The sequence below is a fragment of the Vicia villosa genome, linkage group LG4 (assembly GCF_029867415.1).
Source record: "Vicia villosa cultivar HV-30 ecotype Madison, WI linkage group LG4, Vvil1.0, whole genome shotgun sequence".
Classification (NCBI taxonomy): Eukaryota; Viridiplantae; Streptophyta; class Magnoliopsida; order Fabales; family Fabaceae; genus Vicia; species Vicia villosa.
Genome location: NC_081183.1, coordinates 193,930,213 through 193,943,615, shown reverse-complemented (window position 1 = coordinate 193,943,615; position 13,403 = coordinate 193,930,213). Strand labels below are relative to the sequence as shown.

General features: G+C 31.8%; 1 protein-coding gene across 4 annotated transcripts; it reads left to right on the top strand.

Annotated features, from left to right (window-relative positions):
- The first annotated feature begins 7,586 nt into the window (after positions 1-7,586).
- On the top strand, positions 7,587-13,034 carry LOC131596582 (uncharacterized). Of its 4 annotated transcripts, none has more exons than XM_058869280.1 (12): positions 7,587-7,827; positions 8,168-8,249; positions 9,270-9,478; positions 9,592-9,633; positions 9,752-9,871; positions 10,140-10,282; positions 10,377-10,527; positions 10,620-10,703; positions 10,779-10,894; positions 11,941-11,999; positions 12,260-12,347; positions 12,455-13,034. In XM_058869280.1, exons 3-12 carry the CDS (start codon positions 9,319-9,321, stop codon positions 12,677-12,679), a joined length of 1,188 nt encoding a protein of 395 aa, XP_058725263.1. In that variant the 5' UTR covers positions 7,587-7,827; positions 8,168-8,249; positions 9,270-9,318; the 3' UTR covers positions 12,680-13,034. The 4 variants fall into 4 exon arrangements, with proteins under 4 accessions (XP_058725263.1, XP_058725264.1, XP_058725261.1 ...); XM_058869281.1 differs by having other exon boundaries at positions 7,587-7,838; positions 8,203-8,249; XM_058869278.1 differs by having other exon boundaries at positions 7,587-7,838.
- Positions 13,035-13,403: the final 369 nt, after the last annotated feature.

Sequence of the window (13,403 nt, the reverse complement as noted above, 5' to 3'; positions counted from 1 at the left end):
TCACGTACAGCCACCAAAACCTAATTCATCATTCTTTTTATTTATTCCCTTAATCCAATAATAACAATAATAATATTATTATATCTAATGGGCTTAAACTTCACACCTCCAATTTACTATTTAACACACAACCTCAAAATCCAACTTAATTAAAAAAATCCATAATAATATTAAACTTAATATTATTTCTCCGACTAACTGACTAAAATCTGAATTTAACTTAATAATCCAAATGCGCCTCTTAAAATCACACTGACAAATTCAACTACTTCGATACATTCTCAAACTTCTTCTAAATCCAATAATTAAATCCTTCAATAATTTAATTAACTAATTAATTAAATTTGGGGCGTTACATACATCTCCTGGAATAGTAGCTCCATCAGTTAGCTGTGATACTGCATGCATCTGTTCACGCCACACGGATGCATATTGTGTAGTCCTCCCATGTATAATGCGGTTTGAATGGTCGACCATAATGTCTGTATTGTGATAGAAATAAAATCGAGTTAGATACTCTCTAGTTATAAGAAGAAAAGGAAAAAAATATTTGCTCTTCCGTAGATACATCTACAAAAGTACTTACATTTCAAAAAACTGAGTTTCTTCCGTAAGTGCATCTACAGAATGACCCAACATTTCATTCTTCTGTAGATGAATCTACGGAAGATTCTGAAACCTCAAAAACGCAACAATGGCGTCTGGTCACTGTTGCAGAGAGTTAAAAACCCCATTTTGGTGGATTGATCGTCCATTTTACACATCAAACAGTACCTACATTGTCCCTAGATTATATTTCTAAAATTATCCAATCATTTCTACACATAAAAATTGAATTCTAACTCTATTACGAATACTCTAAAATAACTCGAAAAGTCAAAAACTTGCTGATTAAATTAAGTTTTGAAGTTGTTGGAATGTGTTAACAGTTGAATTTGACGTTACCGACCGAACTCGAGAGAAAGAAAACAAGTTTTGTGAAAGTTTGAAGTTTGAGGTTTGGAGAGTTTGAGTGTTTGTAAATGTGAAAAGTGAAGAATGAGGGAAGAGAAGAGCCTGATGCGATTATAACATCAAATGCTTAATGCTTCTGTAGATGTAGCTACAGAAGCTTCCGTATGTACATCTACGGAACAAAACAACGTGAAACAAAAAAAAAGTGCTTCCGAAAATATATTTACGAAAGCCGAAAGATATTTTAAAGAACTCGCATAGTGCAAGAGAGATCAAAAGGATGAGGTAAAATATTCTCTGTGTTTTTCTTAATTGAACTAGTAACAAACTCGTGCGTTCGCACGGGTTCTAGTACGGGATGCGCATTTGGTTCACATGTATATTTTTTAATAAAAAAATATCTGGTTATCCGTGAAAAAGTAATAATTGAATGTATAATTAATAAAAAAATTGATCATTAATTTCATGTTCCCGTTAATAATTAATATTTCGATTAATAACTTCGTGTTTCCGTGAATAAATATTATTTTTGTTTAGGTATCGTTATCAAAAATATTTGAATCAATAATAATTTTTTTGTTTATAAAAATATTAAGATCAATAATAGATTTTTTTTCCGTATATCATTTTTTGATAAAAAATATTTAGATCATAAATACCATTTTTTGTATATACAAATAGTTAGATCAATAATAAATTTTTTACTGTATACAAATTTTATTTTTGTTTATGTATCGTTTACAAAAATATCTAGATCAATAGTAAAAATATTTCGTGCTAGTACAATTTCCATTGTTATTGTTATTGGATCACCTGTATAATTTTTTGTGTATAATATTTTTTGTGTATAAATATTGTTTATTATTTTGACATTATTTATAAAAGTATTTGAATAACCATATACTCTTCCCTGTATATTTTTTAAGAGAAAAATATATAATTACCCGTGAGAAAATAATATTTGAATGTTATAATTAATAAAAAATATTTTAATCAGTAATTTCATGTTCATGTTAATAATTAATATTTTGATCAATAACTTCATGTTCCCGTGTACAAATATTATTTTTGTTTAGGTATCGTTATCAAAAATATTTGGATCAATAATAAATTTTTGGTTTATAAAAATATTTAGATCAATAATATTTTTTTCCCGTATACCATTTTTTGATCAAAAATATTTACATCATAAATATCATTTTTTGTATATACAAATAGTTAGATCAATAATAGATTTTTTACTGTATACGAATTTTATTTTTGTTTAGGTATGGTTTACAAAAATATCTGAATCAATAGTAAAAATATTGCGTGTTAGTACAATTTCCATTGTTATTGTTATTGGATCACCTGTATAGTTTTCTGTGGATAATATTATCTGTATATAAATATTTTTTATTATTTTGACATTATTTATAAAAGTATTTGAATCAACCATATACTTTTTCCCATATATTGTTCTATATTTCTTGTTTTTGAATCAATCATACATTTTACTCATACGACTCTAATCATAATAGAAAATGAAATTATAATCATAATAGTACAAACAACACTAAATAACATAAATTTAAAATTTTTAATATTGTTTATAATTTGGTTTCACTTACAAAATTTATTATTTTCTATTTCCATTTAATGTATCTTAAATACAAATTAACAATAATTTATAATGGAACATTATATAAACAAAAATATTTGCTTGTAAGACAAAAAAAAGGGGGAAGAAGAGGAAAAGAAAGAGAAAAAGAAAGAAGAAGAGGAAAAGAAAGATGATTCTTGGTAGTGAGAGATTGAAGAAATTATATGAGATACGAATAGTGAGAGAAAAGAGAAAAGATGAAAAAAAATTGAATTGTGGATTTGATGTTGAATTGGATAGATTTGTTTCGAACCACATCATCAATTACTTTAAGGTAAATTCTTTGGTACCCATGAGTTTAAATTGGGTACCAGTACCTTTAGTGCAAATTGTATTTTAATTTTAATTTATTTAAAAATAAAATTAAATAAATCGATGATGTGGCATTGAAATCTATTATTTGATTGGACGATGGTACCGATACCCAACTAAACTCAAGGGTACCGGAGTGTTCACCTTAATTTAAACCTAACAAACAAAGACATAATACAAAAGTTTTGTAGTTGAAATTCAACTTTGTGACATCAATAGTTACAAAAAGTAAACTAGTAAGACATCCGTGCTCCCGCACGGGTAATTAAATTATAATATTGTATAAATAACTAAAAAAATTATAATATTTGAGATTCTTCAAATAATAATTTTATAATAATAAGACAATAACAAAAGTTTTAATACGGTATAAAATATATTAAGAAATACATATAAGTTTGAAATGAGATATTTAATTGTAAAATGAACAATTATCATAAAATTCAATTGTATTAAATATCTATATAAAATGAAAAGAAAAAAAGGGGCCAATAAAATGAAAAAAAAATGATATTTGAAAATAAAGATTTTACTTTTTAAATAATATAAGTCCTTGTTGATTAAAATAAAATAAAATACGCATTGTGTTGGATATTTGAAAATAAAATTTTTGCTTTTCAAATAAAACTCTTGTTGATTAAAATAAAATTAATAGTGACCCGTAAGATTAAATCTTTTATTGTCATATTTATATGCTAATTTTGTGTAATATCCATTAATCATCTATGAGAGTTTTCAAACAATTGTGTTAATGTGTTAAATAACAATTGTGTTAATGTGTTAATTATTCAAAAGCATATAATCTCAAAAATGCCAGCAAAAGGGAAAGAAAAAAATAAAAGAATCATAATCTCAAAAATTGATTTAAAAAAAACAAAAAGTGCAATTAATTTTTTAACTAAATAGAATATTAGTTAACATAACTTTTTCACGTTATATTTCCAAAAATTAACCTAAATTTAATTAAAATGCTATGTTCACAAAGTTATTATGGAGTTTAAAATATCAATGAAGGCCATAAATATGGGCAATTCCATGTGAGCATTATGGTGTCAACATCTATATATGTTTTTCATCAAAATTAAACTCATTCTTCATTATCTATTTAACTTACAACATCATTACTCTTCATAGTTCTAGAATTCATCAACAACACCTGATTAGACCTATTACACAATATTACAAGTATGCTAAAATTATTGCTCAAAGCAAGATAACCAGTAGGAAAATTTCTAGCATAAAATTGTGACAGGAGCAGTTGGAACCCCTCTTCTATTCAACAAACATCTGAAGTATTGTAGCAACGGTAATGCAGTTAAGTTACCATATCCGCCTGTAGTAAATGTCTCGGACTCCACAAACGCTTTATTCGAAACATATAATTAATTGTTAATTTGTCATATTCAATATTTAAGTGATTATATGTCTCACCTATAAATATCAACTGAAGTAATTCAAGAAATAGAGTTAGGAGGAAGATAATATAAGAATTTGACATCAATGATCTCACCCTTCTTTCAGCATGTTGTTTATGTAGAGCAATATCTTCTTGACAAAATGGTTCAATCTCATTGAATTGCAAGCCTAAAAGATATGAATCAAGCTTATAAGACATTAGAATATCACAACATTATAATATATACCTAAGGTGAGAGTATTATGAACGAACAACAAAAATCATGTAATGTCATATTTCTTATTTATCAGTGGGTTGAACCTTGCCTAAGTTTAATATCTTAATCTCTCCACTCTGTTCAGACCCAATAAATGTTGGTTATAGGTCTAGCTTCTTGTCTGTATACATACATTTGAGTCTCCTTTCCATTAATTCATAACTCCTGAAAATTTAACAGTCACATATAGAAATTTGAAGCTTAAATATCAATTCACAAACATATATAAACGACATGCTTCAAATATAGAGTAATAGGTAAAGATGGTATATAGGAAACTATTATTGTTAGCATCATAATATTCACATATGACATATAAGAAAATCAAGAGGACAAAGAAAACTCAAGCCTTAGAAAAGAGAGTATTCAAGCATCATAAGCAGTAGCTCTTCCACAAATGTATAAAATTGTGTAATACCCTTCATAGTGAGCTCATACATAAGGTTAATGAAAATTGGTTTGTTAAGAAACCTTTCTTTGAAGTCTTTCAAAGTAACAGGATATGTTGCTCATCAGGATTTGACAGTTTATTGGAAGAAAATGAATCAGCTGCTGAACCAAGGCTGGAACTCTGGGGAGAGAAGCTTATCATCTTGAGAAACACACAAAGCTATGAAAAGCTGCAGAGTGATAACCGCAAGCCACAACAATCAACACCGACATCAACGAATAGGAAACTCGCGACAACTTCCTCAGCCGAGAATAACAACTCAGCGCAGCTCTACACACCACAACACATCACTTGCGGATCCTCTGCAGCACAACGTGCGACGATGATTCAACATCATCTTCATTCATCATATTTAAAAAAGAATCAAAGCTTGTATGTATTCACAAACCCTAAACCTCTATCAAAACAACTTTCTTGCACAAACCTAGTAGGTATAACTGCAAAACAATAGTTAATCAGTAAAAAAATGCTAACTCCCATTGGAATCAAAGAACAGAAAAATGCTAACAGGACTCATTGTACATAACATATTGTCTGGTTCTGACAAGGCAATCTGTCCATAAGTATTATGCAGAATAACAAAGAAAACCTTAACTACAGAAACATTGAAATAACTTGGTCAATGACCCATGCATAATTTTATCTCCATATTAACTTATCAACGATTCGCCGCCTGAAACAAACCTGAGATAAGAATTTTAGAAGAGCTGTAAATACACGAAATTGATGATGCCGTCTAACTCTGGAAACGCCTCCCAGAATGACACCCTCCAACGGAAACCAGCCAACACTGAACCAAACTTGGCAGACAGCGCATTACCAAATGAAAGGCAATGAAGAGACAACATGTAATCAATTTGTATTTGCTAAACCTGAGGTAAATTAATAAATTGTTTTCTCAACAATTTCAAATGATGTCTAGGGAATATGCAGACCACTGTTTTGAGGTCCTTACGACAATTTAGTTAGAGACATTGCAGTCTGACCAAATCAGTCATATCTTTAGGATATCTAGCCACAAGCACTGAACATTTAGGATTAGCCGCTAAGTCCTGTAAAGTAAAAAAAGGAAACTATACTGTTTTAGCAATGGAAGCAATCTTTTAAATGATGTGTGGCACAAAAGGTGTTTTCGTGAGGTCTTGCAGAATGTCGGAGCACGGGTATATTCCACATCTTTCTAATAATAAAGAAACTAACTAAAGTTCAAATCTAGCAAATCAAATACAATACAGAATGTTGAAAGTCACATGATTCAACTCAAAACTTAACTTGGCAAAACTCATCAAGGTTGCAAATCCTAACTCGGCAAAACTCACCCGATTTGAACGTAGTGGAATATCATTATGCAAAAATCAAAATAAAAAACTGTTTCATAATCTAAAATAAATTACTAAAAGTAAAATAGATATGAAGTACAAAATCAACTGTTTATATTTGAAGTCTTGCAGAAAAATGGAAAACTTGATAGATTTGGAATTGGAACAGATCCAAACTAAAGGGGTGGCAGCGGCAAAGCTAGGGTTTGAAGGGGGTAAAGAGAGAGAACATAGTAAACAAAAAAATAGAAGCATGGAAAAAAGAAAATCCCCAGAACACATACCTGTAGACCTTATTTCTTCTTCATCAGCTTTCCCTTTGTATGATTTTCCTTTAAATCTGCAAGGTTAAACCAAATTAATGTTTTAGACCTGGATCTATTTGCTTCAAGAAAACAATAAATTGAAAGAGTAAAATGAAATCTTGGTGAGTAGTGACTGTCAGAAAGGAGAGACGGTGGTAGAAAGCGATATCGCTCGGAAAAAACCCAACCGATTCATTGAGAAGCCCGTGAGATGAGAAATACGAAAATGGATTTGATTTTTCATTGGAAGTGGTGGTGGCCGATATAGGGGGAGAAAGGCGGCGTCTGTGGTTTTGCAAAAAGGAGAGAAAAGAAAGAGAAGAAGAATGTGGTGGAGAGAGGAAGAGAAGAGGGGGAAATGGATTCATAGAAGAATAGGGTTTCAGGTGTTTGTCATTTGAACATTGATTTCAAATTTGAAATTGTGCTACTAAGAGTGTTACACGTGTGTATCAAAAGGAGATGTAAGAGTTTTTGAATTTGGACCAATGAGAGGTTGACAATTGGTGCATTTTGTCCAAAAAGTAGAAAAGTGGATGATTAATTTGTTAGTTACTATTATATCCAAGTTGTAGTTCAAATTTTGTTAGTGAAAATGGTATAATTGGTAGAATAGTGAGAGAAAAGAGAAAAGAGGAAAAAAAATTGAACTGTGGATTTGATGTTGAATTGGATAGATTTGTTTCGAACCAAAACAAAGACATAATACAAAAGTTTTGTAGTTGAAATTCAACTTTGTGACATCAATAGTTACAAAAAGTAAATTTTAGACATTAAATATCCTCATTTTGAACACATGACTGACAAAAAAAAAAATAGGGGCAAAAATGTGTTTTTCAAAACCATTAATTTTTTTTTGTTATAGATATAAAAAGTTTAGGCTTTATTATATTTTAAAATAGATTTTGTAACGTCCCATTGTTTGTGAAAACAGTATTTAAAGTTTAAGTAACTAAAATTTCGAAACTCCAACACCACGAGCAATCTCGCCGCCGCCTCCGTCGTCTTCATTTTCAAGTGCGGTCTTGTATCGTCTCATCTCTATCGTTTTGATTTAAACCCTCGGGCGTTTGACTGCGCCTCCACGACGGTTTTATCAACCACCGCCCTTCCCTTATTTAAAGTCACGACGGGTACTGCACCTGCCGTTCACCATAAAACCATCCTAAAGGTTAAATTTAGGTAATCTAATTTCATATATTTAGGAATTTTGATTCATTCAGCATTGAAAGTAAATTTCAATGAAATAAGTATGAACTCTTTTGGAATGAAACCTACTGAAATTTAAAGTGCCATGTCAACCATTGTGTAAATTCAATTCTTATCTTAGTTACTTCTCCATCTTGCTTGTTTGTGATTTTTTGTATTTGTATACTGCTTGCATTGAATGTGGGTTCAAAGAGAAAATTGTTGTTGTTGACTTTCACCATTCCATTTTGTTTCCATTCGATTTGATACGCAATTTTGATCATAATGAATTAATATTCAGTTTCTGCACTATATTTTCACAGCTTCTTTCATTTGGTTTTGTTGCTTTGGGAATTAGGTGGAAGTCTATCTTACTCCTTCTCACTTGTAAATTTGAACCTTCAGGTAAGCTATGCACAAAACCCATCTCTATAAACACTTTTTAAATTAGGTTTTTACGTTATTTATAACTCCACTTTAACAATATAGTTTGAATTGAGAACACTGAAAATGATATCATAATCTGCCAAATACAATTGGGAAAGCAGAATTAGTGAAATAGAATCCTTAAATAAATGGTCATGATGGAACCTATTTAGTTTTTTTTTTTCTCTTTTTAATTTTTTTAAATATAAGATCTCTCAGTATTGTCATAAAGCACTACAATCGTTAGTTGGTCCAGTGGTGATTGGCGCTGGACTTGGTAGGGAGAACCACGGTTCGATCCCCCGCAACTCCGATCGATTTCATTGTTGAGATATATTAAAATATTTAATTCTGTTGAGATAAATTAAAATGGATTAGCCTAGAAACTCATCATAAAACAAAAATAATTTATCATTACTATAAGCATTGTGATTTCCCTAGATTTAAGATTTATCATAGAATATGAAACTGACTCTAAGCATTAGAATGGTCTTCTGCTTTGTTAAATATTATCATCGCTTACAATGTTCACAAAATCTCTTAACTCCATAATGCACACCCCATGAAGTTAGCTCATCTTAACTATGCGAGATTCAAATAGAATTCCATTACAACAACACATACATTTAACACATTATGTCATATCATTTAACACATTATGCCATACCATTTATTCCAACACCCACTATTTCAATGCTATATATATAAAAAAATTATTATACCTACCTAAAGAGCAGCCCATATGATATAGTATCTACATAGAATGATAATTTGGTAAGTTTTCTAATTCATTTGTTATAAATTAAAAGAGTAAAATTTCTAGCATGTGGAATCTGCAACCCTTCCCTCACCGCGCCGCTTTTTCCTCTATCTATGCAAATTTTTTCTTCCACTGTTTCTATCTCTTTTTTCTCTTTTCCCCTTTCACTTCACTACTAACGTTATAACAAAACTTTCTTTCAATTAGGGTTCAATAAATTTGTCTTACTTTGTACGCAGGTTGAGAATTGGAAATTTTTAGGTTGATAATTTTGTAAATAGGAAAACAATGAGTAATTCACATGCTCATGATGATGATGATGAAGAAAACAATGATGTTTTCCTTGACGACTCTGATATCATCCATGAAGTTGCCTTAGACGATGAAGTTCTTCCCGAAGCTAGTGATCCCCATCGCGACTCCAATTCGGACTCTGATTCCGAAATTGGTATGAACATTAACTTGATAAAGCTACTAACATTTACTTTGTGTATTGTGTTATGCATTCGATAATGTTAGAATCAAGAAAATTTGATTGTAATGTTGTTTTAAATATTACAGAGGAGGTGGATGACTCTGATCACATATTCACCGGCCATGCTGGTGAGATTTCTACTCCTTTTGTTGTCCTGATTCTTACTGAGCCTTTAACAGATGGATAAATTTGTTCTGTTTTCCTTTTTCAAATAATTTTTTAATGCTTTTTTGGATTATTGTGTAGGGGAATTATATTCAGCTGCCTGCAGCCCGACAGATGCGGCACTGGTGGCAACAGGAGGTGGCGATGATAAAGGATTTCTCTGGCAGATCAACAATGGAGAATGGGCTTCTGAGCTTAAAGGTATATTTTTCTTTCTCTGAAATGTAAATATTAGTGCTTAGTTTGTTAGAGGGTGGTGGGAATGTTAGTAGCAAAGATCCAACCTTGGACCACCAGCATAGAAAACTCCTTTGGCGTTCCAACCCATGCCAGTATTTGTGTAATGCAAAGCCATTGATGGGTGGATTTTTACTATTTAGTATAAGCGTGGCATGGAATGACAATTGATAAGGTCACAAGATTGTGTTTCTTGTAATCTCTAAGTGAGTTTGCTATTAATGTTATGTAGGTCATACCGATTCTGTATCTAGTTTAGGTTTTAGCCACGATGGAAAGTTCCTGGCAACAGGAAGTTTTGATGGAACTGTTAAAATCTGGGATGTAGCTGGAAATCTGAAAGGCACGCTTGATGGACCTGAAGGGGGCGTTCAGGTAATACTGTAAAATTATTTTTCTTGCCTTTTTTTTTGTTGCTTTTCTTGCCTTTTTTGCTTTAAGTAGTTTTAAAATTTGTTGTTGTTTTCAGTGGCTAAGGTGGCATCCTAGAGGAAACGTACTCATTGCTGGTTTTGATGATTCCTCCACGGTTTGGATGTGGAATACGGATAATTTTTCCTTCCTTATGTCATTTAATGGTCATGCTAGCAGCGTGACATGTGGTGATTTTACTCCCGATGGTAGTAATCTATCTCTGGTTTGACTTATTTAACTGTAATGATTTACCTTTTGTATTTTTACCCCTTTTTATTACTTTCATTTGGTACCTTAGGGAGAATAATATGTACTGGTTCTGACGATGCAACCTTGAGAATATGGAACCCAAAAACTGGAGAAAGCATTCATGTTGTTCGAGGTAATAAGGCTTGGTTGTTGTTGCTGTTGTTGTATTTGCATATTTGTCTCTTGTTGTTAACCTTTACTTTTTTAGGTCATCCATACCATACCGAGGGAATAACATGTTTAGCAATAAATTCAACTTCAACTATTGCTCTTACTGGTTCCCAGGACGGATCTGTGCATTTTGTGAATATCACTACTGGAAGAGTATGTACTTTACTCGCATTTGATATTTAACGTGCTATTTTCTATAATCAACTAATATGTTTGTGTATTTGTCTTTTGTATGATGTCTCACTATTTTGAGAATCCTTTTGTGTGTCTTTTATGCTTCTAAAATTTGGCACACATGAGACTCGCATTAGATGAGATATTGCCTAAAAATATGTATGAGAGACCTTTTTCAACTTATAAGTTGATTTTGTAAGGATGAGTTAAACCTAAATCCAAAACCGGAGATTGTATCAAGTCTATGCAAAATTCATTAGGTCATTCACTATCAGCTCTTTTAGACCATTGTTTCTTTAAGCAAATAGTCGAGCATGAAATCTTATATTTTAGTGATTGATTCAATTATCATAGCTTTTAATGAAACAATTGATGTGAAATTAACACACAATAACATACCAATACATACCGTAAATAAAATTCCTCAAACTTGTAAAAACTTATGAGAACTCCATTGTCAATATGGATGCTCTGCTCATGACCTATCAACAATGATAACTCCAATGTAGTTTGCATGAAATCATTTTGAACATGCATGGAATCTTGTCAGTATCCAAATATCTTAGGTTTTATTTGGTACCTTTCTTGAAATAATGTTATTTTCACTAGCCAGAGTCAGTCTAAGTTATTCTCAATCCTTAAAATGGGAAGTCAGCTGCTAGCTTATTCCAATATGAATTAAAATTGACATATTATGTCAAGCTCAACTATATGGAGGTAGTTACTTGGTTGAATAATTAAAAGATTGGCTTGGTGACTCCATTACCTAGCAACACTATGAGCTCCTTGGTTAGGTAATAGACCCAACCGTTTTTGGGTTGTATCTCACTTGAAAATATAACTACTAAGAATAATGTTCTCTTGCTTGTGTAGTACCACTAACCAAGGCTTCAAACTTATATCATTTATCCCTGTGCTAATTGTTCCATTTGTCTATGCGTGTTGCAACTTTAATTGTAAGAAGTTTGAGCGTATAAATTTATCTATCTGCCTGATTTCTAAGAAACATTGTATCCTATTGGCAGGTTGTTAGTAGTGTGCCTTCTCATTCAAGTTCCATTGAGTGTGTTGGGTTTGCACCAAGGTATGTTTTAAGATTAGTAAACTGTTCATAACTGCATGTATGTGCATTTGTGCACATTTTCATGTCATGTATGCTTTAATGGATCATGCATGTGTTTGGTTGAAGTTTTATTTATTCATCACGCTTTGAATTTCATTCATGTACATTATTTCAACATTTCAATAACTGCATTTTTGTTTTAATTTAATGATGATTTGAATCTTGTTCTCCTAATTTATTATAAGCCACCAATAAATTTGTTCCTTAAAACTATATGACAGTGGTACTTGGGCTTTAATTGGAGGCATGGATAAAATGACCATCTGGGATATGGAGTATTCCTTAGCCCGAAGCACTTGTGAGCACGAGGTTTGTTGGAATCTTGCATTGTGCAAGTAACATTCTTATGCATTAGAAACTGAATGAACTATCTATTTTTTTATGTATGATGAAACAAAATTTTCTATTGTGAGCAGTATGGAGTAACATGTATGACATGGCTTGGTGCATCAAATGTTGCTACTGGATCTATGGATGGAGCTGTGAGATTATGGGACAGTCGGTCTGGTGAATGTGTCAAAATGTTCAGAGGGCACTCTGAAGGCATTCAAACTCTTTCTTTGTCTGCAAATCGAGAGTACCTTGTCTCGGCTTCTTTAGATCATACGGCCCGTGTTTTTGAGGTTAAAAATTACTGTTAAGCAGAGCCTCTTGTTCGATTACATAATATGGGGTTGTCAATCACCTAATCAAAGCCCTTGTTTCTCTTCACACCCCCATCTATACGTCCTCGAGAGGACGCAAAACTGTTGAGATGCCATTCATACATCGGGAAAAATCTATATTTACGAGGTACTCGCCAGGTAACGAAGCTTATGTCAGGTCATTTTGTTCCTTTCTAGACCTGGTATCAAGTGATTTTATTTGTGTTCAAAACTCCAGCTACGGGTTATATGTTAACAAATGTTCTAAAATCATTATTTAAGTACTTGATTCGATTTCACAAAGCATCTGATGTGCATTTAATATAACCAGCAGCAATTTTGTTTGAGTTAAGAGGATGTTTGGGTGATAACTTAAGGGTTTTTTTCTCCTAAAGTTGATTTCAATAACTCAAGCAACTTCCATAAACTTTACGGTCATTTGTGAGTAACACTAATGGTTTTGTTTGCTATGGGAGAAGTTCATTCCTCTTCCACTATTAGGAATGAGAATTTCTTAATGCATTCTATAGGAGAGAAGAGTGAGAATCCCTATCATGTAGCCCAAACTTCTTTCTTCCACCTTGGGTTGTTTTCTCATTCTTGGGCCTATAGGAGAGAAGAGTGAGAATCCCTATCATGTAGCCCAAACTTCTTTCTTCCACCTTGGGTTGTTTTCTCATTCTTGGGCCTAAATGAATCAATTTTAGATTCACTAACTGGT